Genomic DNA, 27,045 nt, shown 5'->3' with positions numbered 1-27,045 from the left:
ACAATGAGTTGAGTTGTAGTGCTTTAATTTAGAACTAATGTTTTGCTCTATTTTTTCCTCTTCTGTACATGCTGTTTTCATAAACAACAATCCCTATTGCTTCTAAGAGGCATTTTATCAAGCATTATGTTTTATTGCTTTAAAAGAACATGCACCTCAGTGAAATACATTGTTGTATTGTTGCTACAGCTTGCCTCTGATTGAAATTGTTCTACAGTCACCCTCAGAAGACTGTTTTAATTAAGTGAGAAGTTTGTCAAAACTCTTGAATGGAAGTTTTCTAGTAAGGAGTGTTTCTTTTTTAAAGTTTCTTCTCTCTTGGGTGAATCAGTTATAAATTTAAGGAAGAAGAAGGCATGTTCATTTTCCCACGACAAAAGAAATACTTTATATTTTGCTAGCCCTTTCTTCCATCATATTTTTCTATGAAAAGCAAGGAATTAGGGGGCTGCTTTATCAAAACAGGCACTTGAAAGGGAACATATATTCAGAAGACGAATTAGACATCTGCCTGAAGTGTTTTTTCCGTCCTCCAAAAGCTGGCCTGAACAAGGAGTACTCCATTCTTTTCTGTTTCTAAGAGCATAATCTGTTACACAACTGGCATCTGTGCACCTGTGGGATGCTGAGAGCCATTGAGAACTATTGTGTGCCAGGTCTGCTGCTCTCAGACAGGCTGGAGAGGGATTCTTTCAAGTTTTCTATAGGAGAAAGAGGAAAAACCTGACTTGGCTGCTGAGAGAGGGAAGGGAAGGGTGCATGTGGTGTGAAAATAAACAAGAATGAACAGGGAAGAAAGATGGAAGTACGCTTAAGCAATAGCTTTACAAGCATATTGAATGAATAGAACAAAATTGTTTTGGGACACAGAATTAAAAGCTGGACCCCTTAGTGTCAGCATTTCTCTCCTCTTAGCAAATGAGAAATCCACAGGCAAAACTACTTAGCTGTGAAGGCATTAGTGCACATGGAATAATAATGTGCTGCTAGAATTTACTGCGCTTGATGCAAGTTCTCAAAGTTCTCTTTAATTCAAAGATTATGATGATTTTATGTAGTTGAATCTGTACTGGTTTTGCTTGTCCAGATAGTTTTACAAGTTTTGTTTTCATATGGGAAACATTTTTAATGTTGGCATAGTGTGCCTGTCTCTTGCTGTTCTCTACAATGTGGGTTCTATCCTTTTACCATGTCTGTTTATAACCCATATAATTTCTTCTCTTCTGAGATCCATCATTTTTGTTGTGGCTGATTCTGAAGGGTTTTCAATCCCTTCAAGTCAGACTGTGGTAGTAGAAATACTGTTTCTTGTGGCAGCTTGGTCATATTGTCATACTCCAGGTTTCTATGAGAGGGTCTTTGTGGGTCTTTGTGTTTGTTCTTTAATTAGCTACTATGATTCTGAGTCCTTCTCTGAGGTACTTTATGTATCATGTGAGAAAGGTAGGGTACCTAGAGCTTTTTTGATGGTTATTATGTACTTTCTTTCTCTATGTGTTTTTCATCATGTTCGTTACTTTTGTGTACTCATCTAAAAAGCCTTGAAGTCTATTGATGTGGGATAGCAGTACAGAAAGTTTGCCTTCTGTTATAATTTTAGTATCCTTAATGCTATTTAGGAAGGGATTATTTTTAAAAATTAAAGGATTGGTTTGTTTTATTTAGCAATATCATGAGTTTTCATGTGGAACTTAGACAATAATTAGTGTTCCCATCTTTTTTTCTTATTATGCATTTTAGCATGGATCTCATGTTTCCCATCAATTCTGCTAAAAAACATATTGAAACGTCTATCTATGCTGCTTGATAAAGCAAAATTAGACAAGGGAAACATATATGACTTAATTATGTAAAGTCTCAAAACTGTGCTGGGTGAAGCAATCTAGCTTATGAAGAATTTACATGTCTTCTAGGGCATTGGCCCTTAACTGTGATGCCCCACTGGATGACAAAAATGGAGCAGAGTCAAAGAATTGGAGAGCTGGTAAACCAGTTAGAGTAGTGCGCAGTTCAAAAGGACGGCGGATCAGCAAATATGCCCCAGAGGAAGGCAACAGATATGATGGCATTTACAAGGTATTCTGATCTCTACAGCATAACATTTCTTTTAATCTGTTTTAAAAAGCCTCATATGTGTTAGCCTGCAAATTCTTCAGTATCACTGACAGGTGAACCAAAATGAAATTATTCAGAGGAGTGATAATAGAACATAATCGATAATAGGATATATAAGATTGAATATGTAAATTGCTTTTACTGTGCTTATTGAGTTAAATTCATCCCTGAAATCAGATTATTTCATTATTTTTTCAGTCCTTCCAGCTGTATCCTAGTCCTTTGTTTGTTTAAAGACTTCTTAGTTTCTGAAACAAAGCAGTGTGCATTTTAAGACCACTGTATTTATAAGAAATACAAAAATTTCACAGTTGAGGGAAGAACTTCTGTGTGTAATAATAATAATAATAATAATAATAATAATAATAATAATGTATAAATCAGTCTGGTCATTTCTTCTTGGTCAAATAAAGTGTGATGATGTGCATGTGTTTGACTTATGATAAAATAATGCCAGTAATCTTGCATTGTTCTTGAGGTGGTGAAATATTGGCCAGAAATTGGAAAATGTGGATTTTTAGTTTGGCGCTATCTTCTGAGGAGAGATGATGTTGAGCCTGCCCCTTGGACTTCCGAAGGAATGGAGCGCTCAAAGAAGCTGGGTCTAAGCGTACAGGTTGGCATGAGGACTGAGACAGCTGTTTTTATTCTTAGTTCCAGTAGCCAAATTCCAGAAAAATAAATCAGTCAAATTAAAGCTCCTTTTTTTGACTGTGGCAGCTTTAGATACTAAAAACCACCACAGGTTATATGCAAATGGAAGAATCCTGTAAAAATGAAAAAGCAGAATGAACTGTGATTTCAGCTTTCTGCCCTAGCAGTAAATTGGTTTGTCTATATGGATTGGAAAATCAGAACTTGTGTCCAGTTTTGTGATTCTTAGGCTGGAACAAATTTTTCTACATGTAATTAGAGTCTGTCTGAGAAACCAAAAAAAACTGTGCATTTTAATGTAGTTTTCTCCTCATATGACTGTGTAGTTTGTATACATAGTGTATTTTAGGCAAAGATACAAGCTGATCCATGAAAATTTTGGCATTGCAGAATCCATGAAAGATGGAAAGGTGGAAAGAATTAATATCTATTCCTGGCAATGCAATGGTATATTTTACAGCATGCCATCATCTCCCTTATTTATGAAGTTTATAAGCACACAGGTACAGATACACTATTTAATACAGCCAGTGATTTTTGTTTTAAATCTGTGCTTTTTGATTTTAGTATCCAGAAGGTTATTTGGAAGCCATGGCTAGTAAGGAGAAGAAAGATAAAGTTAAAAAGCAAACTGTGAAACAGGAACCAATCAGCCAGAGTAATGGAAACCAGAAAAGGACAATTGATGATGGTATTTCTTTTTTACTTTTTTAGCATTCATCAGCAAAATCTGTTGGGTTACTATTTCTAAGCCATTAAATCTTTGTGGAAGTGTGAAGCTGTTTAGAATACTAATGTAAATGAATAAGCACATGCACTTTAATTAAGCAGTAGTGTAGGGGTCTTAATCCTTTTTACTGCTTCCACTGTGTTTTTTGCTCTTAAACTCTGCGAAAAAATGAATACAGTCCAAGTGTGTGCTGCGATCCAAAACCATGATGGACAGATGAGTTGCAGAAGGAATTTGTTTGCTGTATTTCATGCATGTAGTCCATATTAATAAATATTTCCTTCTAGAAAAAAATCTGTCTTTCCCTTCTATTAGTTCAGACTAATACTGTTGTTACTGTGTCTGATGGTCACCAAGCAGGTACAGAGGAACCTACAAGTACACCCAAAACCATGAGGATGGGGGATGGAGGGAAAGGAGAAGCTTTCCAGCTGACCCAAGAGCAGCAGTGGCTGATTAGAGAAGACTGCATGAACCAGAAGCTGTGGGATGAAGTGCTTGCTTCTCTTAAGGAAGGACCAGTATGTTTGTTGCATGCATAATTTTTATTGTGTGCATTTTCTTTATATTATTTGGAGAAGTCCTGAGTTCCCCTTAAAACCTTATTTGCTTGTTGAACTTTGACTAAATACAGACTGTCTGGCATTACTTTTATTTTTAAGACTTGTATTTCAAGAAAAAAGTCTTGCTTTTGCAATTTGCTTTTGAGGGATGGGTTATGTCTCCACAATAGAGACCTTTTCTCACTCATAAATGAAGTTAAAAGCAAATTTTTATTTGTTTTCATTTTTAAAGAGAGTATGTTTTCTATGATACAATGAATGTATTTTTATGTTGTGCTGATGTCAGAAATCAGACATGAAGAAAGATTGTTTTAGTCGCTATGTTTTGTTTAGAGAGAAAATTTTATGACAGGTTCCCTAGAGACATATGCCCCATCACTCAAAGTGTTCAAGGCTGGGCTGGAGGGGGTCCTGAGCAACCTGGTCTAGCGAGTTTCCCTGCCCAAGGCATGGGAGTTGAAATAGGTATTGTTTAAGGTCCCTTCCAACCCAAACCATTCTCTGATTATATGATTCTTCAATCACTTCTAGAGAGCCGGGTTCAGGGATGTGAAGGACTTAAGAACTTCTGAAAGTACATAATCTTTATGTATTTAGCCACATTTATGTAATAGATTTGTCTCTTTTATTCCTTTGCCCTACATTAGAATTTTCTGAAGAAACTGGAACAGTCCTTTATGTGTGTCTGCTGCCAGGAGTTGGTTTACCAGCCAGTGACAACAGAGTGCCTCCACAACGTCTGTAAAGTAAGAATAAATTGCCTTGCTCTGGGCTGTTTTCTTGGCTCTGAGACACGAGTCACCAGAAGCCATATGCATTTTAGAAAGACAATAATAATTGTATAACATTCTGATGAAAAACAGGCAACAAGTTTCTATTTAGTGTTTGCTGTGTAAGCACCTTAATTTTGTGTAATAAAGAGTGGAAGTATGTTTCATATAGATCCTGATAGACATATTGAGTGAGGTTTACTATTGCTGTTCATGCCTTTGTGGTCAGTGGAGGTGTGCTAGGAATTGGTTAGGTCCACAGGTTAGATTTTTGTACAATATCAATGATTTACTTTTACATAGTTAGGAAAATGAAAGGAGATTTTTTAAGTCTCTATTAACAGTTATGAAAGGGTGGAGAGTAAATATCCCAGAAAATTATTTGGGCTCGTTCAGAAAAGGTTATATTTGGTAGGGGAGCCATAGATCTCAGTTCATTACTTATATGTCTCAAAATCTTGGTCAGCTGGAGCTAATATAAGGAGCTTAGAATGAAATCTGGACTAGAGTTAATTTTGTAGCAATGGTGTGTACAGAATCATGCACTGAATTGTGCATATTTGAATGGTACCTGCCATACCTAGTATTTCTGCCTGAGGCCCAAAAAGGACTCAAACTATTATCATCCTAGTACAATATTTGTAATATAGGTAATAGGTAATGCAAGCCTGTTGTTTAAGAAGATACCACTCCAGTAAAAATCAGGGCATTGTTATGTGTGGCCTGCACGCATGGAACAATTATGTCTCGAAAAACATAAAAAATATTGTGGAGCTAACATTTAGAATTGTGGAAACTGGAAAACCATGAAAAAAAGAAAGAAGAGAAAGTTGAATGGCAACAAACCCAGAAAACACAGTATTTGAAAATGTCAGTATATATTTGACAATACAATATAACATCCATTTAAAGCTGTCAGGAATAGTTTGATAATAAGCTGCTGTTGCTGTGTGGACACAGACCTGCCCTAAGAAATTTAAGATGCTCATCAGTCTGCAGTAATGTCACAAGAATGATGCTAATATGTTTCAGATTGTATAATGCTGCATAAATCTGTAGGGCTAAACTGGATCTGTTATTGTGAGGTAGATGGAGATTGCTACATAAACAGTATATGTGGTATATTCACCTTCCTCTTAATACAAAGGTCTGTTAAAGTGTAGCAATCCGTGAAGCTGTAAGGAAGCTGAGGATTGGCTATGACTTAAACAGAAGCACTAGTGGAAATGAAGGGGAAACCTCAGCAATGATTTAATTCCTCCCAACCACAGTGTTTAGCATCCCAGCACAGAGAAGATTTCCTTTGCTAGGACATTTTAGTCACAGGCAGAGTCAGGCAGCAGAGGGCTCGGCAAAGACTTCCTTTTTTTCTGGCAGTACAGCAGATTGTGCCTTTGGTTTACAGTGATTCCTTACTTTTTGCTGGTTAAGCTGTGGGTCAAAAAGAAAGTCGTCATGATTCACTTCTCTGTCTTTGTACACCCCAGAGTTGCTTACAGCGCTCCTTCAGAGCAGAAGTGTTCACCTGCCCTGCCTGCCGCCACGACCTGGGGAAGGGCTACACCATGGCTCCCAACAAGGTCCTGCAGACACTGCTGGACCAGTTCTTTCCAGGTTACAGCAAAGGACGATGATGTGCTCAGACCCTTCCGCACTTCTCCAGTGGCTTTACAGACAGTAAAGGGGAATAAACACGGGGGATTCAGCAGTGGACCAGCCAGCTTGATGGGACTCAATATATTGTCACATTTTGAAGCAGCTAACCCTCTTCCCCTCATAGCCACTTCTTGGTGTTGTGAGAACTCTATTTCTCAGCTGTCTTTTAACATCAAGGGTAGTTTTGGCCAGTTAACTAGTAGTTTTTAAAGAAGGAAAAAAAAATAGAAAAAAAAAGAAAAAAAAAGAAAAAAAGAAAAAAAAAAAAGAAAAAAGAAAAGCCTCAGCTCTTACTAGCTGATGCCTAATTTATGATTTGGTTTTTTGTAACTACCTCAGGACAGAGGAAAGTAAATTGTGTCAAACAGTGAAACAATGTTGGGGATAAAAAAATCTTTAGTGATGTCTTAGCTACTCACTGCCTCCTGAATATTAGTTGTGCCTGGTCCATGTGGTTTGATTTACAAAAAAAAAAAAAAAAAAAAAAGAAATAAAAATGAACTCAATAACAAAATCCAAACCAAAAGAAAAACCCATAAAAAACCAGGAAAAATAAACGTATTCAGCACTTAAGCCATTTGGATTAAACAGCAAATTCTGTGGTGTGCATAATCCCTTTTTTGTCTTTTTCTTCTATTATGCTGTATTTTTTTTTGCAAGAACGGGCTGATTTTTAGTCTATTTTTGTGAGCTTAATTGTGCTTTTCTTGTATCTTATGCAAGTTGACTACTAATGACTAATGAGAACAATATGAATGCATTGTTGCTGCATTAGTGTAAAGTGATCTGTGTTTTTTGCACTTGAAGAGGGTATTCAAGACACTCTAGTTGTGTAAAAAATAGTTCATATAAAAAAAAGCCACTTCTGTATTAGTTAAACTGTATGCTTTTAGTAGGTCTTGTATCAGTGGCAATACATCTACACAGCATTAAAGGCAGTGCTAGCTTGGAGAGGGTTCAAATCGCTTCATATTGTGATCTGAAATTTTATATACAATATATCGCCCCCCCAAAATATACCTTATTAAATATTTTATGATTCAGAAAATTTGCTATTTTGTTTTTACTATTATCCACTTAATTAAGTAATAAGATTTTTACAGAATTTATTTTTCAGATTACTAAATGCTTTCTTTAGGTGGCTTTGTTTTTCAGGTGTGAGGCTTTATATTTCTTAACTCATTTCTCAATGGAAATTTTAAAAACAGTTTTAAAAACAGCCAAACAACACCAAACCAAGATCCAGAGGTGACATTGGTACCCATGGACTCGCTCACGGCCTGTGGGGTTTCTGTGTGGTTGGCCAGGTGGGTGGGTGACTCAGATTCCCTCTGCAGGCACTGAGGTTGCAGTGGCAGCCTGTGGCCATAGTGCTACAGGTAGCTCAGTATTTTCTGGAGAGCAGTGTGATTTCACCTTTGTAACAGCTATTGCTTCTGTATGGTAAGCTCATAAGGCTTATGGCTTTCAACCTTTTAGCTGAGTACTGTAAAATATTTTAATGCTTTGTTTTCCATTGGATAGATTTTACCAATTAAGTCATAAGATAAATGTTGCCAGTTTGAGGTCCACAGTGGGAAGTTACCTGCTTTATACAAAAATACATAAACCAAGTTTTAATACACTTTTTCAGTGACATAATCAAGCAGCATGAAACTGCTTTTAACAAACATTAAACTAGCTTGTCAAGACTGGGAAATCAGATTAGCAACAAAGACTGTCCTTTCCTCACACTATAAGTCTGCAGTGGCTTTTCATGATTTTTTACATCCTTAGTACTATATCAATAGTTACTGAAAGACATCCTTTTAAGTAGTAAATTATAGAGTAAAATAATTCTGATTTTCTTCACTGCATATTAAGATGATTTAGGATGTAGGTGCAGCTTTTCATGTATAAACTGGTATCTGGCCTGACTTTCCTTTAACGAAAGCCATTCCTGTCTCCTATCATCTGCAGTCTCTTTGTGTAAAGAGAAGTCATAAAGTAGGTAATGAAAAATTTGCAGTCCCAAAACTTTCGCTGTAAAAGACACAAAATTTATAGTACTTAAAATACAGCTGTGAACACCAGCCTAATTTGTGTTACTTCAATGTTCCCAGGCTGAGTGTGCACGTAGATCTTCAAGAAGAAGTTCAGTAGTGGGTGGTTGTAAGGTGCAAAACTGTGTGGTCCTTTTCTGTGTTCTCAGTGTTGCCAAGTATGTATTTCCTAATTCCAGCACCAAAACTGTGCTTTGTGTGGCTGAATGATTTCATCCCCTCAGGGGTGCTCATGTACATCAAACAGACAGCTCTGCGTGGACCTGAGCAGGTTCCTTTCAAATGTGCTCACAGCACAGAAGTCTGACTTGAACTAGTGAGAGGATTGCTTTTATGTAAATTTGATTTGAAATATGCTGGAAAAAGCTCCTGTTTAAGGTCTGAGCTCTGGCTACTGTGTGATTTAATGTGGCACTGTGTGTTGCAGGAGGGCTGTGGTCTCACTGCTCTTGGTCTCTTGGTTAAGCTGTGAATCAGTTTTTACACAAGCTGTATATAAAGTAGGGCAAACTGAGTGCTCTGTGTAAAAAAACACCAGAAGAAGACTTGAGAAACTGTGGAAAGAGAACATTTTTTTTACCCAAGATTTAAGCAATACTAAGCAGTTCACAGTAGTCTTTTATGCTTTCTCCAGAATAAGAGTGGATTAGATGGAAGTACTAAGAAAAAATGGTGTGATATACAACAAGATTAAGCTTGTTACTGCTTGGTAAAATGGATCATTCTGGGTCATTAAAAAATCAGAGATTTATTTAAATATTATTCCCTGACAGTATTTTCCTTTGTGTAAGTTTATAGCTGCTGTTGCAATTGCCACAAATGGGAACTTAAGCTCCATAATTTCATACTGCTCTGTTGCACAAATCCAGCTGAAAAGTTTAAATCCAAAACATGACAACACTTAAAATTCTCACCAATTTTATTAGACTACTAACATTGATAGGTAAAAAAATCAGTATGAAATATTAACACTAGCAATGCTAGTTAGTGGTAATATGTGAAGTAAATTTAAAAATCTACTTCAGCACTTTTTTACAAAATATAAACAATTATTTCTGCAGTTAATATTTATTAGTACTGCCTTATGTATCTGCATCTTTTCTACTTTTTAAACTGTATCTTCCCTGCCACTTTGCAAATTGGGTGTTAATTGTTAAAACTTTAGAACAAAACTGACAAAATGATGAATCAAGGCAACTTCCAACATCAACTGCTGTTGAACAATCACATTTCATTTGCACCTAACATACTGATTGTATTTACATTTTAACTGCAGTGGTTCAATAAACAAATGTGGTGATTATTCAAAATATACACAGTATAAATATCCCCAAGAAATCAGGAAAGGGCCATTCAGATGGAGTCAAAAATCGGGGCAGCTGGAAGCAGTTTTAGGAAGATGCTCTCTTCTGCTCAGAAAATGGAGATTCATAGGCTTCCATTGGTGGGCAGGTACAAACCAGATGTTGATCTCCATATATGTCATCAATGCGAGCAATTGTGGGCCAAAACTTGCTTTCAGGCTTCACAAATGGCTAAGAGAGATAAAAGAACCCAACCATCTTAACTTTTCCACCAAGTAAAGGTACAAAATTATAATAGATTTTAGGAGCTTGAAGAACTATAAGTGCTGTCAAAGTAGATTTTTTTTAGGTGAAGTCATCCTTCAAAACTATTTGCAGTCTCTGAAAGTTAACAAGCATGTATAATAAAAGTGACAGTTAAAAGAATGCTTAGATTTTTCAAAAAAGTATAGCCACATCCTCTAAAACATGATTGCAAAGAAGCAGTTTTCATGAGATGAAAGAAAACTTTATTATCTCTTGAACAGCTGGCTTTCAGATAGGAATGAGGGAAAAGCAGAGAACACTGCTGTGCTGTTCAATATAGTTACAATATAATACTTAAAGAAAAGTGGAATGGTGGTGTAGTTGAATTCTTACTATTTGATCAGTATGGTCTGCACCTACGTGCAGAGATCTTTCTTTTCTTCTTTTTTTTTTTTTTTTTTTGAGGCCTTCTTTCTTTGTCTTTAAAAACTAAACTAATGAAACTGTGGTAGAGCTCACACACATAAAAATTGAGCAATAATAAAATGGCTCTGAGGTTTTCATTCTTACCACATGACTTCATCTCCAACTGACTAAGAAAATACAGAGCACAAACCATATTCATGTATTACCACACCACTAAGTCCCCATTATGTACTCACCAGTGGGAATGCTGCCACTTCTCTGGAGTAGGGACGATCCCACTTGGAAGAAGTGACACAGTGCAGAGTATGTGGTGACATCTACAAGAAACAAGACATGATGAGAGCAAGAAATTACTGAATTCAGTTGAACATATTAGTGTGAAGCCTTCTTCAAGTTCACATTACTACTTATAAATAATTACTGTCTAGAGAACACTGTTTATCCAGGGGGAAAAAGGCAGATTCAAACCAGGAGGCAAATCAGTATTTGGATTTTTTTTCAGTTTTTCTAAAGATGCTACCCAAGGCTTGAATATGCTTTTGGCTTTTCACTGAACTTAAAAGTCAATATATGATTAAAAGAGTTGAACAGAACTTGAGTTGATACCAGTTCTGTGCTGCATTGCTAAAATAATTCAGTCCTTATTCTATTATTAGTGTTAAGGTCATTCCATTTGCATCTTAAGCCAGTGAAATAAGTCTCTCCTTCATTACTTTGAGATGACCTTGAAATATAAATTGCTTGTGGAAATAACTTTTTTTTCTTTGCTCTGTCAGCAAAGGCCTGACTTCTCACTTGAAAAGGTCAAAATTCAATTTTTGAAAAAGTTGCAGGATTCTCAAGAAAGTCTTGTGTTCACAGTTGTGCACCATTACTTTTGAGAGTACTGACATATCTGGAAGTCTCTGCAGTCTCAAGGGTTAGGCTGGTACGTTGCTCTATATGCCATCTTACCTTTAGTGGGTTAATCTGGGGGTCCATCCTGCCCTCCTCTATTTCAGCAATTTCCTGCCGAATGCTGATCATTGCATCACAAAATCTGTCCAGCTCTGCTTTGTCTTCAGACTCTGTAGGTTCAATCATAAGTGTCCCTGCCACTGGCCAGGACATGGTTGGAGCATGAAAACCTGGTGACAATAGCATAAATCAGTCACTGACAATAGGGTATGAGATAAGACATGCATTAGGTATTGCAGATTCACAAATTCAGTCCTTTCTCTACCATAATCTGCACAGAATTGAACTCACTGGTAGAGTTGGCACTGTATTTTAGAGGTAAGATAAACTTTTCAAGTATATTAATTTTTAGCACTGAAGGGTAACACCACTGTATTTACAATAGAGCTACACACTGATTTAATGAAACAGTTTATTGAAAAGGAACTTTAATATACTTATCTAACTCACCTCAATAACTACTGAAAAGTCTGTTTAAAGGATGCATAATATTTAAGCTCACTTACAAAGAGTAGGAAGGGTGGATTTTGGCTTTGGATTATTTTACTGAAGAGGAATTACTGGATAGGGTTTTAACAGCTTTCATGCATACTCATTGGAAGCATAGTTTTACAGGATCAAGTAGTTCAATGGGTCCTCTTGTCCAGCAGCCAAAAAGCATCCACAATCAGATCTTGAAGAGCATGTGTACAAAACTGCACAAACTATATCAGGATGGAACTGTTCAAATCCATTATCCTACTTCAAAAGTTTTTTTTTTTTTTTTCCTTTCCTATTTTGTTCTGTTTTGCTTTGTTGGAATGTTATTAAGCTTTTGGCTCCAGCCCACTTGCTCCAAACACTTGAGAGTCATATAATCAGTAATTTGATGGGGCAATTTACAAAACTGAAGTAGCAGCAGAATCAGAAGTACTTACTACAACTCAGTATATGAAAATATCTTCCCAAGCCCCTAAAGAACACGAGGAAGCCTGAAATAATTGTGACAGATTCACCATCCATAAGCACAGAACTGGAATGTTTGTGTCTCCCTTTAGAAGAGATTTAGAAAATTTTCACATGCACTGCTATTTTAAAGAATAGACATTTGATTTACCATAATCCTGAAGCCTTTTAGCAAGATCTACAGCTTCAATGTTTGCTGTTTTTTTGAAAGGTCTTGTATCCAAAATAAATTCATGGGCCACGTAACCTGTAAATGAAAAGGTGAACACTAGGTTTAATTAATAGGAGAGCAATGCAACTCACCAAGCTGTCTATTCTGATTGTTTTTTTGGAGAGCATGGCAAAAAGACAAACTCAAAAGAATCCACTTGGGCAAAACCTCCAATCTGAGAAATTATCATGTAAGAGATATGGAACTCAGTTTTTGAAGACTGGCCCTTTGAGTTCCACATCACATTAATAAGAGGTCTCATTTACAAGATCAGAAGTAGGCATGAGTGGTCAAAGTAGCTCCTACAATTCACAAGCTCTCTGAAAAAATAATTTGATTTATCAATGACCCAACATCATTTGGGTCTTAGGCTATCTTAAATTCATCAAGATAATCAGTTTTATCTTATGCCAGAGCAAAGCTCAAATCTAATGTTATAGACAGGCTGAAGACAAAAGTTGTTTGTATTTATATCCATGATTCTGGAGAACCTTAAATTACATTGTTAAATCCTTCAAAACTTGCAATTTTCATTTACTTCCATTAAAGTACAACTTGTAGGTTTAACCAAGGTGTATGTCATTAAATGTAAGATACATTTTAGAGAAAATATATATTGTACTCAAATGTTCTTCAAAGCTGTTCAGCTTAAATAAGCCAAATAAATTCTCTGGTAGTTACTCTACTACCACAATAACTTTTTCATCTCTTCTTCATTACTTTTGTCCTGTTGCAAGACTGGAGAGCCAAAACAGAAGGTAGCTAAAATATCATGCATTGCCAAGGGAACTCTATCTCATCTCACAAAAATGAAGAAGCAGAAGTGAAGTGGGGGCATTTTTTTTCAGAGGAAGTGTGCAAGGGGAAGTACAGGTCCAAAAATTACTTTTAGTTCTTAAATTGCATCATTGGTTATGGAGATTTGGAAGTTTCAACTTGGTTACTTTTCCTTTGTCTAATGATCATTATTCTGCCATTAAATTTCAAGGAGACCAATCTAATGGTTTACTCTATTTTTAGGCATAATTTTTTTCTAATTACAAACAGATATTACTTTTCTTCTACTTCCAAGCCTCTCAGTTTTGTTGCAATACACTCATAGAAGTGTGGCAGGTAATTTCTCTCCTTGTGAACAACAAGAGAAGTTTGAAATCACAGGTCACACAGCATTTAAAACAAAACAAAGCAACCATGTTGCAAGCCAACTTCAACATGAGGCAAAAAAAAGCCAGCCTGGTAGAAGAAAAAGAAATTGTCCAATACTTGCCTCTTGCTCCTCTGAAAAGGACTTTGTAGTGCTTCTCTAGCCTCTTTGCCATGTAATTTGCATTTAGTATAGCAATCTCAGAAGCATGCTTCAGACCCTTTGCTCCCATTGTCTGAAAGAAAAATAACATGAAGAAAGAGATCTGAAATGGGTCCAAAACAAGCAAAGTGCATGCCAGAGAGCAGCACCTCAATGCACCTGGGTAGCTCTAAGGCAGTCACTGCTGTTGCACCTTTCCACACAACACTCACAGAGATACACTGGGTATTGACTGAGGGCACCTTTGGTATACAAAGGTTATGAGAGTGTCTACTGTGTAACAGGTTTAGATTTAAACCCACAAGTGAATGACCCAAACCTCTCCTCAAACTGAGAAGCCTTGAACTGAATAGAAAAAAGTGAGAACACAAATGATGTCAAAAGGCACAGCCTGCCTGTCTCCATCCCACAGCAAGACTGTCCACAGAACTTTAGGTGGGACAATATAAATAAATGGCATTTTGCACTGTATGGAAACGGCTCCCCATTAAAAAAATGTAATGGATTAAATATTCTGTAATGGGAACCAGCTTAAGAGTCACAAATTATTTTTACCCACAGCTGAAAATGAAAATTGCACTAATTCATATTTGCTCATTTTGAATTCCAGGAGAGCTGGTTTCCCCAGTAGAGGAAACTCTCCATAGTTAGAGTACCAAATTGGCAACAAAATAGACTCTGAATGACACTGTCCCTAGGTTCACTCTTCCCCCAACTTCGTCACTGGAAGCCTTAAATGTAGCTCAAGAGTCCCAGCATACCCTTCTATCAAACAGAATTTGAATCTATTGGATAAATATTTCCATACATGTAGCCAAGTATTTGCCATCTTATCACTAAATTGCAGGGGATTAACGAATTACATAGATCACAATCAAGCTGTCTCACATATAAAATCAAAACTAAGTGCAGTTTTCAAACCCAGAAAAATCCTCTGGAATTCAGAATATTGTTAAGTTGAATGTTATGTGGATGTTGACTACAACAATAATGAATCATACAATTAAAAATATTTTGGGGGGAACAGTAATTACCAAGCAGTTTTTAAAGATGAAAACCTCAATGTCAGAAAGTGGAAGCCTGACTGCAGTTTTCTGCCTGGTGTCCACTTATCTAAATTACAGATAATACAGATACAGCCTTATTACAGACAAGAGGTAGAAGAGCTGTTCTGCAGTTGTCCTGATGTCCTTTCTCCTGGCAACATCATCATATAAAACAAGTAGGATGGATGTAAATAACCTATGACTGTACTGTAGTCACTTCATTTCACTGCATTTCGGTCTTATGAGCTGTCTTAAATGTGTTCATGTGGTTTCCAGTGGTCACTGGACTTGAAATAGAAACAGAACCTCAGCTGATACTCCTTGTAAAAGTCTACACACCTTGATGTACACCCAGGAAATTGGCAATATAGCACTGGAACCCCAGGGTGCAGCACTGACAGTACCCAAAGGACATGCATCCTGATCCGGCTGTATTTTGATCACAGGGTGGGTAGGCAAGTAGGGAGCCAAGTGTTTCTTCCTAAAACAAAACCATGGATTTTAGAGCTTAAATATGTGTTACTACCATATCAGAACACTTTAACCATCAGTATTTTCTCTTTGCCTTGCTTCCAAACCCAGTCCTCTAGGAAGTGTGATCTATGCTTTCTTCTTAAGAAAGTTTAACACAACTGCTGCCAGTGGAGGATGGCACTCAGTTTTCAACCTATCACAAGGTATTTATGGAGTTATCCAATTAAAAATAACTTTCTTTAACGAGTAAGATTATCTTGCTTTAAGGAAGTACAACTGTCCCATAGGATAGATGCACACAGCTTGTGCAGCACTTCTATGTTCTGGGTTACATGCAGTATTATCAGCCCTCAAAGTCCATCCCTTGCTCCGGACACAGATTGCTGAGTGAGGTTTAGCACACACTAGAAGGCCAACATGGAAGGCAGGGTTTGGGGATACAGGTGAACATTATTCATGAGATCAGCACAAGACTGTGCTGGAGAAGGACTCTTGCAATCCTCTCCTTTTTAATTTTTTTTTTTTTTTTTTGAAGGAAAAGGCTAATAAAGAGATACCCACACTCCAATAGGTCCCATTCCAGGTCCTCCTCCTCCATGGGGAATGCAAAAGGTTTTGTGAAGATTTAAGTGAGAGACATCAGAGCCATAATCTCCAGGACGACACAAACCAACCTGTAAAGGGAATACTCTGCTTCAAAATATTCTTCATATGCCATTTAAAACCTATTACTGAATGCAAGGACAACAGGTTGAAAAAGATGGTGTATGTTTTTAGCTTTTTCTTTATCATGATACATCATAAGCACAAACTTGATATAAATAATATTTTGCTTTAGGAATTGTTAACTACATCTGTAAAGAATATCTTTGAGAAAGGGTAGGCAGACTAAGCCAATCTCATAAATGTGTCATAAATCTTATGACACATTTCAGAGAAAAATCAAATAAAAGATAATTACTTCCACTGTATAATTTTTATTATTCTTCTTGGAAATCTCCCACCTTCTCTCAAACACTGTGCCATCGTGCATGGAAGCTGTGATATGGTCTGAGTACTGCTATTTTTATTGCAGGGACTCCCAGTAGTAGTAAATCTGCCTAGATTCTGTACCTGGGCATTCATATTTGCTCCATCCAAGTAAACTTGGCCTCCATGTTTGTGAATGAGGTCACACACATCTCCAATCTCCTCTTCAAACACACCATTGGTGGAAGGGTACGTGATCATGATGGCTGCCAAGTTCTCCTTGTGCTTGTCCACCTGGTGGCAGGGAGGAGACAGAAAAAGGTCACTGAGGCTCCTAAAGCTCCTCAAGAATTAATTTTAAAAATCCAACTAAAGTCAGAGTGGTTTACAGATGGGAAGCAAGCCTATCAGCAGATAGTCAAAGCCATTTATAGTCAGCAAAGGATATTGGGTTCCTTCCTTCAGCCATGCCTATGGAAAAAGAGTGATTTCTGAATAAATCAGAATTTTAAATCAGGGAAGAAGGCAGGTCTTAAAAGGTGTGTGTGTATATATATGCACACACACACATATATAGACCTTCAGACAACCAAATGAAACATCTGGCCTTCAAGTTAATGTGAAATAACGACCATTCCCCCTGCTTTCAGCAATACAGTTTCATGACTACCATAAAAGTTTGTTCAAATGTGGAAATATGTCCTGCTCATCCCTCACATTGCAAGTTTCACCTGCAGCCAATATACTTTAAATAAGAGAAGAACAGTAGCTGCCTAGCAACATCTTCCCCAGCAGAGGTGGACTTTGCTAGAAGAAGGCTGAAAAGCAGTTTCAAATGTTTCATATTCAGGAACAAGGCTTGTTCATTTCCAATACTAGCTGTGGACCAAAAAGGCCTGCTGTAAAAGAATCTACGGTATAGAAAGACTCTTTGAGGAAATCCTGCACCAAAGATCCTCATATCTCACAAGTGTCACATGGTTAGCATCAGAGTGAGCAAAAATAAATTACTTATCCTTTCAAAGCACATATTCACTATTATTGTTTTATTTCTTTCTTGTAGAAAAATGTGATTCAGCTGCCAACACTGTTGCCTTCAGAGAAGAAGTGTTCCTTGAAAATCAAAGATAATTAAATAACTCACCATTGCTTTTAAATGAGAGATATCAATGCTCCCATTTTTATCCACTTCAATTGGCTGAATCTTCATCCCTGCCATTTGTGCACTTGCTGGATTAGTACCATGAGCAGATTTAGGAATAAGGCAAACCTTGGAAGGAAAAGAAAATCAGAGCCCAAAGTATAACTAGTTAAAAAAATACTAATGTTTTACAGTTTACACTCAGCTAAAATCATTATCAAAGTTTTGAAATGAAATCCTGATGGTACCAACAAATTGCCTCTTTTGCTGAATAATGCAACTAAAATTTTAAAGAAAATTCATTCAGGTATCAGCCTTTAAATGCTCATTACCAAAGATTCATTTGCTGCAAAAGTCATATTTAGGGATGCAATTCCAGAATATTATTTCAGATGCTCATATTAAAAATCCTTGTTATTAAAAATCCTTGTGCCTCACCCCACCTTTTTATAAAACACTATTTTTTTTTTTCTGGAGTTATCAGCCTTCACAGGTACAATGACTTGAAAGGAAAAACTGCGTAATTCCAAATTTCCACTACAACCTCTTCTGGCTACCAAAACGTTTTCTTCTGTAGTCTACACAAAACAAAATTTCAGACCAAAATATTTTGGCTATAGATGAGCTACTTGCATGCTCTCCACATTTAACTTTAAAAGAGAAAAAAAAAAAAAATTCTACTTTATTTTCTTGAGAAACTGCAAACTGCATGATGGCTCATGGAGCTCTGTCATCCACAGTGATGCTGAGACAAGTGTGAACACTTCAGAACAGCAGAGGCACAGGGATCCCAGTGCAGTGGCAGGAAGCACTGTGCCACATCTGTAGCCATTTTATCTACACAGCTGAAATGCAAAGCAGATGGCCTGCTGGGTACAGACATCACCAGTCACACCCCAAGGCAGGGATGCAGGGATGGGAGCAGTCCTCCATGCCCATTCTCTTTCCCACAAGAGGGCACCAAATCTAAACACAGCCAGCTATGAGAACCCTGAGCTGCTGGTTTAATTAATTTAATTACTTTCTCCAGCCCAGGAGAAAAAAGCACTTCAGTTGAAAGGCCAACTTTTTGTGGGCTTTCTTATTTTCTTATTCCTTTTTATTCTTCCCCAAGAATACCATGATTTTCCTGTAACATTTTAAATCTGTAAAGTGAGAGTAAAGTGCAAGCAGCCCCCAGGCTGCCCTCTGGGTATTTTCAGACCACAGAAAGATCCACTCAGAGAATCCTAAGGAATTTGCACAGAATAAGAGAACTGGCAGATGAAACACAGACAACCAGAAGAAAACTCTCCAAGGAATAAAATTTTAACCTAATTTCACTTCCCAATGAGTAAAACTACTCAAAGAACAGAGTTTGTAATGGCAGAGTGGTTGCCTTCTAATAAGTTTGATGAGAACTGGATGCAACCAAGAAATAAAAAGAGAGGAAGACAATTCTCACATTCATTTTTTAGGTGGTTTCCTCACACAGGGGCTATAGTTCCCAGGAGGCCAGGACAGAGAAGCTTCCATTTTGAGAAGGAAAATTAGTCCTAAAGCCAAGGATAAAATCAGGTTCAAAGGATGTGCATGCTATTGCACTAAGAACTTCTTTCCTCCTGTTTTTAAAGCAAATTCTGTGCATATATGAAAGAAGATGACCTAAGTAATCTCAGATTTCCAATAAGTTTTTGATGTGGTCCCAAAGAATGTTCCTAAACTAACTTCCAGTGGGTTAAGTGGGACATATGGATAAATATTTCATTAATACATGTTAAAGAAAAGAAAAATAGTAAGTTTTCACTGTATGGAAAGGCCATCTGAATAGAATATTATAAACATCTGTGCTGGTTGTCTAACATTTAAAATTACACATAATTGTGTTTATAATGGAGACACACAGTGAAATACCAAATATCCTGTTAATGCAAAACCCTCCAGGTCACTGAATGAAACTGATTGCAGAGTTCAGAAAAGGACCCACAATACTGAGGGGCAGCATTCAAAACAGAGTATGTATACTGGGGGCAGACTGATCTAAAGCAAAAACACATCTTAACAACTCACACCTGTGATCTTTAGTTTTGAACCTACTGCTACTAAAACATCTTGCAGTTTTGGTGGGAAAGAAAGCAACTGCATCAAAAACTAGAAAGGGAGTAAGAGAAAAAAGTAGAAAGAACGCAGATGCTTTAAAGATAACAAAAGCTACAAAATTACTTTCTTAAGAAGGATGGACAAATAACTGGAATCCAGCTAGGAAATGAGGATAGACAAGGATATAATAAATAATCCCTGAATTAACATGATATGTCAGTTGTGAACATGGAAGAAATGTTCATCATCTTTCAAGAGTGTGAGGGTGTTAGATGAAATTGTAAACATACCTCAATTTCCTTCCTTCCTGATTTCCCATCTGGCCACATGGCATGTGCAATGGTTGCTTGGGAATTAAATGCCATAAAAGCATGACCTTCCCTGCTTAGCTCTCCCTTCCCTGAGCTTTGGTTGTTGAGCATGCCATTAAATGGGACACACATCCCTTTGGTCAGCCACCCTGGCGGTCTCGCCCAGCACCTTGCTGACACCCAGCCTCCTTGCTGGGAAAGGACAGGGTCAGGACAGGCAGTGCCATAGAGAGAAAGCCTTGACACTGTGAAAGCACTGCTCACCATTTGCCAAGAGATCCCTGTGCTGTGAACAGTGCTTCCTCCACAGTTCATGTGGAGAAAGTTAAATCCACCCTGGACGGTCTCGGTGCAATCACCCTTCCCTGAGGGTGCCCTGTCTCATTCTCACTCTCTGTAAAAACTTTTAGGATGTTACCAAGGATCCAGGTGGGAGGCTGGACTACTGAAAGCCTATCAGAGGTGACAACACAACCTAGTTTCTCTCTAGGTGAGTCCCAGCTCTTGAATCAACCCTTCAGCTCCCCCCAGCACTCTTGCCCACATGAGCATTGACACTTACAGTTCTATGACGCTCTCCTTTGGCATTCAAATAAGCTTTGATTGCAGCCAAGCCTGCGTACTCTCCTTGGGCTCCACTGCAAGAACACAAACTCTGTTACACAGCACACAAACCAGGAAGAGCCACCACTCTGCAGAACTTCAACACTGCTCAGCCCTAACCCTTATCAATTTTTTGATAAGGGTTAATTAATTCAGGCAAGGGACAGCAAATTAAAAGGAGCACATTCCATAGATTAAATTACAAATGGACATGCTTAAATTAACAGCTAGATATAAATGAAAAGAGTAGATGACAAAGGTTATGCCATTTTATGTATTTATACTACGATGCTAAATCCTTCTGGTGACTGAGTTGATCTGCATTTCTGCACCTAGCAGAGGACTCTGTGCTAGATTACAGAGAAGCAAACTGATATTGAAATGCATAGCAAAGTGTATAAAATGAAACATAGAAGGTTTTTCAGCGACAACCTAAGTGTAAAGTAAGCTCTTGCTGCTCATTTTGTATTGAAACTGCAAATGGACACCAACAGGCTATCGCAGTACTTATTAAATGCTGCTTTATTAATTTCAGTGAGCATGCAGATCTTAGGCATTCTTCAGTCAAACCTAGTGCACTAACTAGTCATTTTAATAATTAAATACCTGGCAGCTCATGCATCTTATTCCTATTCCACATCTTTATTTTCAATCCATAGAGGAAAAATTAAAAGAATTAAAAAGAACAAATTATTAAACTTTTAGAAGAGACGAGACAAAATAAGATACCACCTTTTTTAAACAAACAACTACTTTGTAATTTCATTATCTTGCATTCAAGAAAAATTTGATTTTAGAAAATTCTTCTGGTTTTGGTTTGCACATTTTCTTTGGAGATAAATGTTTGGAATCATGTCTCAAGGTGCAAACACTCAGAAAAAAAGTTCTTACCTATTCGGCTGGAAGGAGATTTTGTCATAGCCTGTAATCTCACATAGGTCCTTCTCTAAATCCTTGAAAAGCTGCTGATACCCTTCAGCTTGGTCCAGAGGAACAAAAGGATGAATGTTGGCAAATTCTCTCCATGTAATAGGCTATAAAAACAAAAATATAACATACAAACATATAAAGAGTGCTGTAATAAAATACTCTACAGACAACTCTGTTCTGTTAAATTCTGTGAAGGAAAGAAGTCACCTTGTGATCAATTAAGTCTCAGACACCAAGTATGTTGATCTGCTGGAGGCTTGGAAAGCTCTACAGAGGGATCTGGACAGGCTGGATTGATGAAGCCAAGGCTAGTCATGTGAGGTTCAATAAGGTCTAATGTTAACTGGTTTAATGCTAAACTTTTAGCTTTTTATTTTGGTAATCAGATTACACATAAAGATTTGGGGTATTATAAAGAGATTACTCCCAAAGCTTAGAAGTAGCTTATAGAATGCATTTGCCCTTTTCTGTCTTGCTCTTTTTTTCCCTTCTCAACAGATCACCAAGTTCACGTTGATGTTTAAGCTGTGGGACAGTGCAAAAGCCTAGAAGATAAGGGGCTCATGTGTATGTCTCAAACACTGATGGACAGATAGCTGTGGAGCCAACCAAGGACTGTTAAGAGCACACTACGTAAATGAGCAAGAAAGAATAGGATGAAGGAGGAGGTAGAACTTGGAGGTAGAACAGCACTTTCCTGGGACAACAGTCTTTGTTCTGGCTTCTGGATGTAAGCACAACACAGCACAGCACAAGTGCAGCTATCGACCAAAGGTTGATCCAGTGGGGGGAATCAAGACCACCAAAAACCCCCAAAGCCCTGTGATCCATTTTCAGAAAGAGACAGAAGAACTGTGCATGGACTATGCATGATAATTAATTTGCATAGAGAACATGAAACTTATCTCCAGGGTCAGAAAAACTTATCTATAAAAAGACAGAAGCCTCAGTGCACGTGTGCCTAGGACCCTGGACACACCATCAGCTGGATCAATGCTGGAGTCAAGACTCGTGCAGTTACTACTTTTCGTGCTTTAGGCACAAACTTTGTTGGGTTATTTTACATGAGCATCAGCTAATAGTTGCTAAGAAGTTAATTATTGTAGAAGCACATTGGTTTTAAAAGGCACAGTTACAGACATTAAAGTTTATGCTAAGTTTTGGCATAGAATTTTAAACAGAAGCAGAAGCTGCCCTTGTCAGGGTCCCGGGAAGCAGAGGTTGCTGCAGTAGCTCCTATTTTCTTTTTGGGTGTTGGCTGATGACAGTGAGAGAGCAAAGTAAAGCAAAAGCAAATGGCAGTGGCAACAAGCACCAGCTCTCCCCAATGTATGCTCTTATATAGAATCTTCCTAACAAGCAAACTCGGACCACTACTCCTCAACCTATTAGAATTCTAGTTTCTTAACATGCTAGTTTATGTATAAACTACACAACTTATTTTCTTTTATTTGAAAAATGTAAGCAATATTCTTACTACAGCTCTATTATGTCTAAGCAGTGTCTACAACTGCGCTCCTAGAGCCTCCACTGAAAACATCAACATGTTTTTCAACCTTCACTAGAACTCGCTCTGCTACTCTGGCATTTGAACCTTTCACTTACTAAAAGCATTACAGCTTATACTAAAACTTACTTACTGACTTACTTACTTATCTGAAAACTTAAACTTACACTTCTACTTTATATATGAGTGGCTTAATATACTTCAATCTATCCAAAAGTTTTAACCTCTGCACTGTTTTTAAGAACTTAGAGGCCCTCAACTTACTAACTTCAACAAAGACTGGTGATCTTTCTTTCTTTGCACCTTTCTTCCACACTTTCTCTCCTACACTCTAATTTCCTCCACTGACTTCTTTTCAATCTGCCCATTATTCAAAACACACCACCATGGGTTTATGCTAGAAGATAGGGGACTAATTTATACCAATTTCCATGCCAAGTGTATAATTTACTAATGCAACTCTAAGTTTATTTTTGTAGACCCTCTGATTTTGGTCACTCTTTTTTGACCAAAAGTATCTGCAAATCTTGGTCGCTGTCTTCCCTTTAAGAGTGGGATGCCACATTTTTACTGGCATTTCTGTGCCCTTGGGTCACAACAGCCCCAGGCAGAGCAGCATGCTGGAGACAGAGTGCCTGGAAAGATCTGGGAGTGCTGGAGCCAGCAGCTGAACAGCAGTGCCCAAGAAGGCCAATGGCATCCTGGCCTGCACCAGCAGTAGCAGGACAGGGCAGGGATTGTCCCCCTGTACTCAACTCTGATGAGGCCACACCTCACATCCTGTGTTCAGTTTTGGGTCCCTAACTCCATGAGAGAAATTAAGGTTCTGGAGCATGTTCAAAGAAATGCTACAAAGCTGGTGAAGGGTCACTAAGGTGGGCTCAAGCAGCACTCATAGTATCACAAGTCCTGTGAGCAGCAGCTGATAAAGCTGGGGTTGTTTAGGCCAGAGAAGAGGAAGCTCAAGGAGGATGTTTTCACTTCTCTAAAATTGCCTGAAAGAAGGGTACAGCCAGGTGGGGGTTGGTCCCTTCCCAGGCAGTAGCTGATAAGACAAGAGGTTAATGCTGATATAAGGAAAAACATATTCACAGAAGGAGTTAACAAGCATTTGAACAGCCTGCTGAAAACACCTTTGGAAGTGTTTATAAAATATGTAGATATGGTGATCAGGAACATCGTTTAGTGATGGACCAGCAGTGTCAGGTTATCAGCTGGGCTTAATCTGAAGGATGTTTTCCTACATAAATGATTTTATTATTTTCAGTAACCATTTTTAGAATGTGCTTAAAAATCTTTAATTTCTCTTACTACTTAATTTCAACTACCCTTACTTAGAGCTGAGGATTCACATGGTAAACAGAGAGAAGTTGCCTGGAATAGTATTAGTTCTACTTAGAGGAAATATACAATGAAATGGTGAAGGGAGAGAGAGAAAGCAGTGAAAGAAAAGGGACAAAGGAAACTAGTGAAAGATGAAAATAAAAAGACAACAGGAAGAGACCAAAGAATGCTCATTCCAAGTCAAAAAGTCATTTGGTAATCAAACAACCTGGCTAAAAGCTCTGGCTGATTTTCTATCAGCTAGAAAAATTAAGGTATCTGGGGACTCTTCAGCTGGGGAAAAGGGAATTATCCTAAAAAATTGCAAACTGAAAAAGAAGCATGAATTGCCAGTCCCACGTGACTCTTTCCACCTTTCTGAGGATTTGATTTTAAGATCTGTAAAGCCTGCAGAAGTCAGGTAATCCAACATTGCTTGAGGGAACAGGACCTTGATACCTAATTCAAAAAGTAATTTTCATCATCTTTTTCAAAATGGAGTCTGCCAGATCACACACTCTCCTACTCTTGTTGTATCCTATTTGTGCTTTTAAGAACCTTTTCTTCGTGGAAAAGGGAGAGGATCACTTTAGCTACCCCTGAAAATGCCTCCTCAGCTGGAGTATTAGACCAAGAGCAGCCTTTACTTCTCCAGAATGACACTGGCTAGTAGTTTGTTCATGTGGATATCAAGTGAGACAGTATTATTGCAACTTACTGTGAGTTCAGCTGAGCTATTAAGCTTCATTGTGCAGGACCCCTAAAAATACAAACACACATCAGTATTTATTGAAATACATAAACACATACGTAAGTACATAATTTTTTTGTCTTTTCTTTTTGGTCAACACCTACCAAGGGAATCATGCTGTGAACCAGGGAAATATCTTTGTTTTCTAATCTTTTCATGTACCGCACAATATTTGTCTCAGAGTGATAGCTGGAGAACACAAAACACAGTGTTAAGGCAAGCAGATTAGCTACACCAGCTGCTACATAGGAAAAGAACACACAAAAAAAGACTGAGGATAGCCATTAGTATATACTAAGTAGTTCTTTTCAAACTGGCACTTTAAGCTTGCTAGTATCAACACAGATTAAAAATGCTTATTGTTATCCCTGTAACACTATCAGTAAATATGGAATACCAGGATACCATTCCCTCAAAAAGCAAGCTGTATAATGGAAAAACATATTCCCTCAGTGATCATGAGTATTGCTCTGCTTATTTATAATCAGAGAGATAACTAAAAATGGTACTAAATACATTATTTTAGAGTAATAAGTCACTGCATGAATCCAGGTACAAAACCTACTCCTCAGCCGACTCCACTGCTAGTTTTGAAAGGAGACACTTCAGATTCCCTAGAAATGGCAAACATACATTCAGATTCTCTAAAAATAGCAAGCAAGCATTCACGAACCTGTTAAAAACCTGGTGTGTCAAGAATTTGGAAGTTCTCTTAAATGGGGTGCTAAGGATGCCTTTGGTTTCCTCGTCCATACCCTCTGCAATTAGCTCCTTCAACAAAAACAAAGAGAGTCAAGTATTTTCACAGAAATTTCTTTTTTTGTAGTCAACTACCATTAGAACTAGCTTATGCTACCAGTTTACCTCAGGATTTGGTCAGCTTGCTTTTAGGTAAAACTCCCCACCTTTCATATCATATGTATCTGTACATACCTAGCATGACAACAGTGTTATATTAAATATGTATAAGTATATGGGTAATTATTATGTCTCAGAAGTCCTCATCTTGTAGGTATTACTGCTAAATGCTAATGACAAGAAACAAAAATTCCAGTGGGAAAGAAATAACTGACCCCATGTCCTAACCATCACAGAAGAAGTAATACCCTAAATGCAAGGTGTCTGAGCTGATAGAAAGAACCAAGTGTCACAACCAGAAAATGGCATTATAATAAAGCCTTTATTTAACACTACCTCTTTATTTAAGAGAGGATTTGAAGTTCTTAGTATTTAACAAGTGGTCATCATATAGACACCCACTACACAAGACCAGTTTTGGTTTTCATTAAACTCTGGAAACATTCAAATAGTTTAATCCACATGACCTATTATGTACTTACAGAAGAAGACTCGCAACCAAAAATCCACAATATGTCATCTAGATCTTTCTCATTTACAGTTTCATCAAGTGACACTCCAAGCTATGGAGAAAAGCACCAGTAATTACTCAAAGTTGTTTATTCTAGAGACATAGTACATTTGTTTTGGTCAAGAGAAGCTTTCCAGAAACACAAATGGAAAAAAAAAATCTAGCTACCTAATAATATGTAAACATATTTATAGGCATTTATTATATATATATGATTTACAAATTTCTTTTATTTATATAAAAATTTCCAGTTCCTTCCTTTACTCTCCTAAACCATCCAAGCCAGGCTCAGAAACTTTGAGATTTATGACCTCCTTTCTAGCATTTCTAAGTGTTTTCTACTTAATAAAAAAACTGCCCATTTTCCTGTGACACCCCTTCCCCCTATTCCAATTTTTAATTGTGAAGACTCCTTAGTGCCAACCAAATTGTGGTTTAGATTTCAGTCTGCCTTCAAACACTGCCACAAGACCTGAATTCTGGATGTCACCTTGTATTTCACCATTAAATTTTAGAGTGTCTCCACTCTACCCCTCAGTGGCATATTTAGCATGAAAAAATAATCCTAATAATATCCTAATAAAGATAATTCTTTAATTGGCATGCAATGCAAACAC

General features: G+C 37.5%; 3 protein-coding genes across 6 annotated transcripts in view; 1 reads left to right on the top strand and 2 right to left on the bottom strand.

The window, feature by feature from the left end:
- UHRF2 (ubiquitin like with PHD and ring finger domains 2) overlaps positions 1 to 6,985 on the top strand; it is a 78,612-nt gene extending 71,627 nt beyond the window's left edge. For 2 of the 4 annotated variants that reach the window (XM_079330020.1, XM_079330018.1), the window contains exons 11-16: positions 1,914 to 2,076; positions 2,594 to 2,731; positions 3,337 to 3,460; positions 3,857 to 4,020; positions 4,710 to 4,808; positions 6,320 to 6,985. In XM_079330020.1, the coding sequence (XP_079186146.1) occupies positions 1,914 to 2,076; positions 2,594 to 2,731; positions 3,337 to 3,460; positions 3,857 to 4,020; positions 4,710 to 4,808; positions 6,320 to 6,466 (835 nt within the window). In that variant the 3' untranslated portion in view covers positions 6,467 to 6,985. The remainder of the gene's footprint in view (positions 1 to 1,913; positions 2,077 to 2,593; positions 2,732 to 3,336; positions 3,461 to 3,856; positions 4,021 to 4,709; positions 4,809 to 6,319) is intronic. The other 2 variants (XM_079330021.1, XM_079330019.1) reach the window with 1 other exon arrangement.
- Positions 6,986 to 9,431: 2,446 nt separating this feature from the next.
- On the bottom strand, positions 9,432 to 12,706 carry LOC306814205 (glycine dehydrogenase (decarboxylating), mitochondrial-like). The gene is made up of 4 exons (XM_079330066.1): positions 12,560 to 12,706; positions 11,461 to 11,633; positions 10,743 to 10,823; positions 9,432 to 10,065 (listed from the first exon to the last, which is right to left on the bottom strand). Exons 2-4 carry the CDS (start codon positions 11,614 to 11,616, stop codon positions 9,922 to 9,924), a joined length of 381 nt encoding a protein of 126 aa, XP_079186192.1. The 5' UTR covers positions 11,617 to 11,633; positions 12,560 to 12,706; the 3' UTR covers positions 9,432 to 9,921.
- Positions 12,707 to 13,680: 974 nt separating this feature from the next.
- The window catches only part of LOC306814177 (glycine dehydrogenase (decarboxylating), mitochondrial), a 35,722-nt gene continuing 22,357 nt past the window's right edge, over positions 13,681 to 27,045 (bottom strand). Inside the window, exons 11-21 of the mRNA XM_079330016.1 lie at positions 26,400 to 26,480; positions 25,733 to 25,830; positions 25,164 to 25,248; positions 25,027 to 25,068; positions 21,440 to 21,582; positions 20,508 to 20,583; positions 17,559 to 17,684; positions 16,559 to 16,708; positions 16,007 to 16,119; positions 15,311 to 15,452; positions 13,681 to 13,998 (exon numbers count right to left, since the gene is read on the bottom strand). Of these exons, the coding sequence (XP_079186142.1) occupies positions 13,696 to 13,998; positions 15,311 to 15,452; positions 16,007 to 16,119; positions 16,559 to 16,708; positions 17,559 to 17,684; positions 20,508 to 20,583; positions 21,440 to 21,582; positions 25,027 to 25,068; positions 25,164 to 25,248; positions 25,733 to 25,830; positions 26,400 to 26,480 (1,359 nt within the window). The 3' untranslated portion in view covers positions 13,681 to 13,695. The remainder of the gene's footprint in view (positions 13,999 to 15,310; positions 15,453 to 16,006; positions 16,120 to 16,558; positions 16,709 to 17,558; positions 17,685 to 20,507; positions 20,584 to 21,439; positions 21,583 to 25,026; positions 25,069 to 25,163; positions 25,249 to 25,732; positions 25,831 to 26,399; positions 26,481 to 27,045) is intronic.

The sequence above is a fragment of the Erithacus rubecula genome (genome assembly GCF_903797595.1).
Source record: "Erithacus rubecula genome assembly, chromosome: Z".
Taxonomy (NCBI): domain Eukaryota; kingdom Metazoa; phylum Chordata; class Aves; order Passeriformes; family Muscicapidae; genus Erithacus; species Erithacus rubecula.
The sequence above is the reverse complement of the archived record's forward strand: the minus strand, read 5'-3'. Positions and strand labels throughout refer to the sequence as shown.

What these genes read in the sequence shown, in the direction of transcription:
- LOC306814205 (XM_079330066.1), bottom strand. Translation starts at nt 11,616, where the DNA reads ATGTCCTGGCCAGTGGCAGGGACACTTATGATTGAACCTACAGAGTCT. An exon ending in CCCAGATTAACCCACTAAAG is followed by an intron (nt 10,824 to 11,460) that starts GTAAGATGGCAT and finishes TGTTTCTTGTAG; the next exon opens with ATGTCACCACATACTCTGCA. An exon ending in AAGTGGCAGCATTCCCACTG is followed by an intron (nt 10,066 to 10,742) that starts GTGAGTACATAA and finishes TATCTCTCTTAG; the next exon opens with CCATTTGTGAAGCCTGAAAG.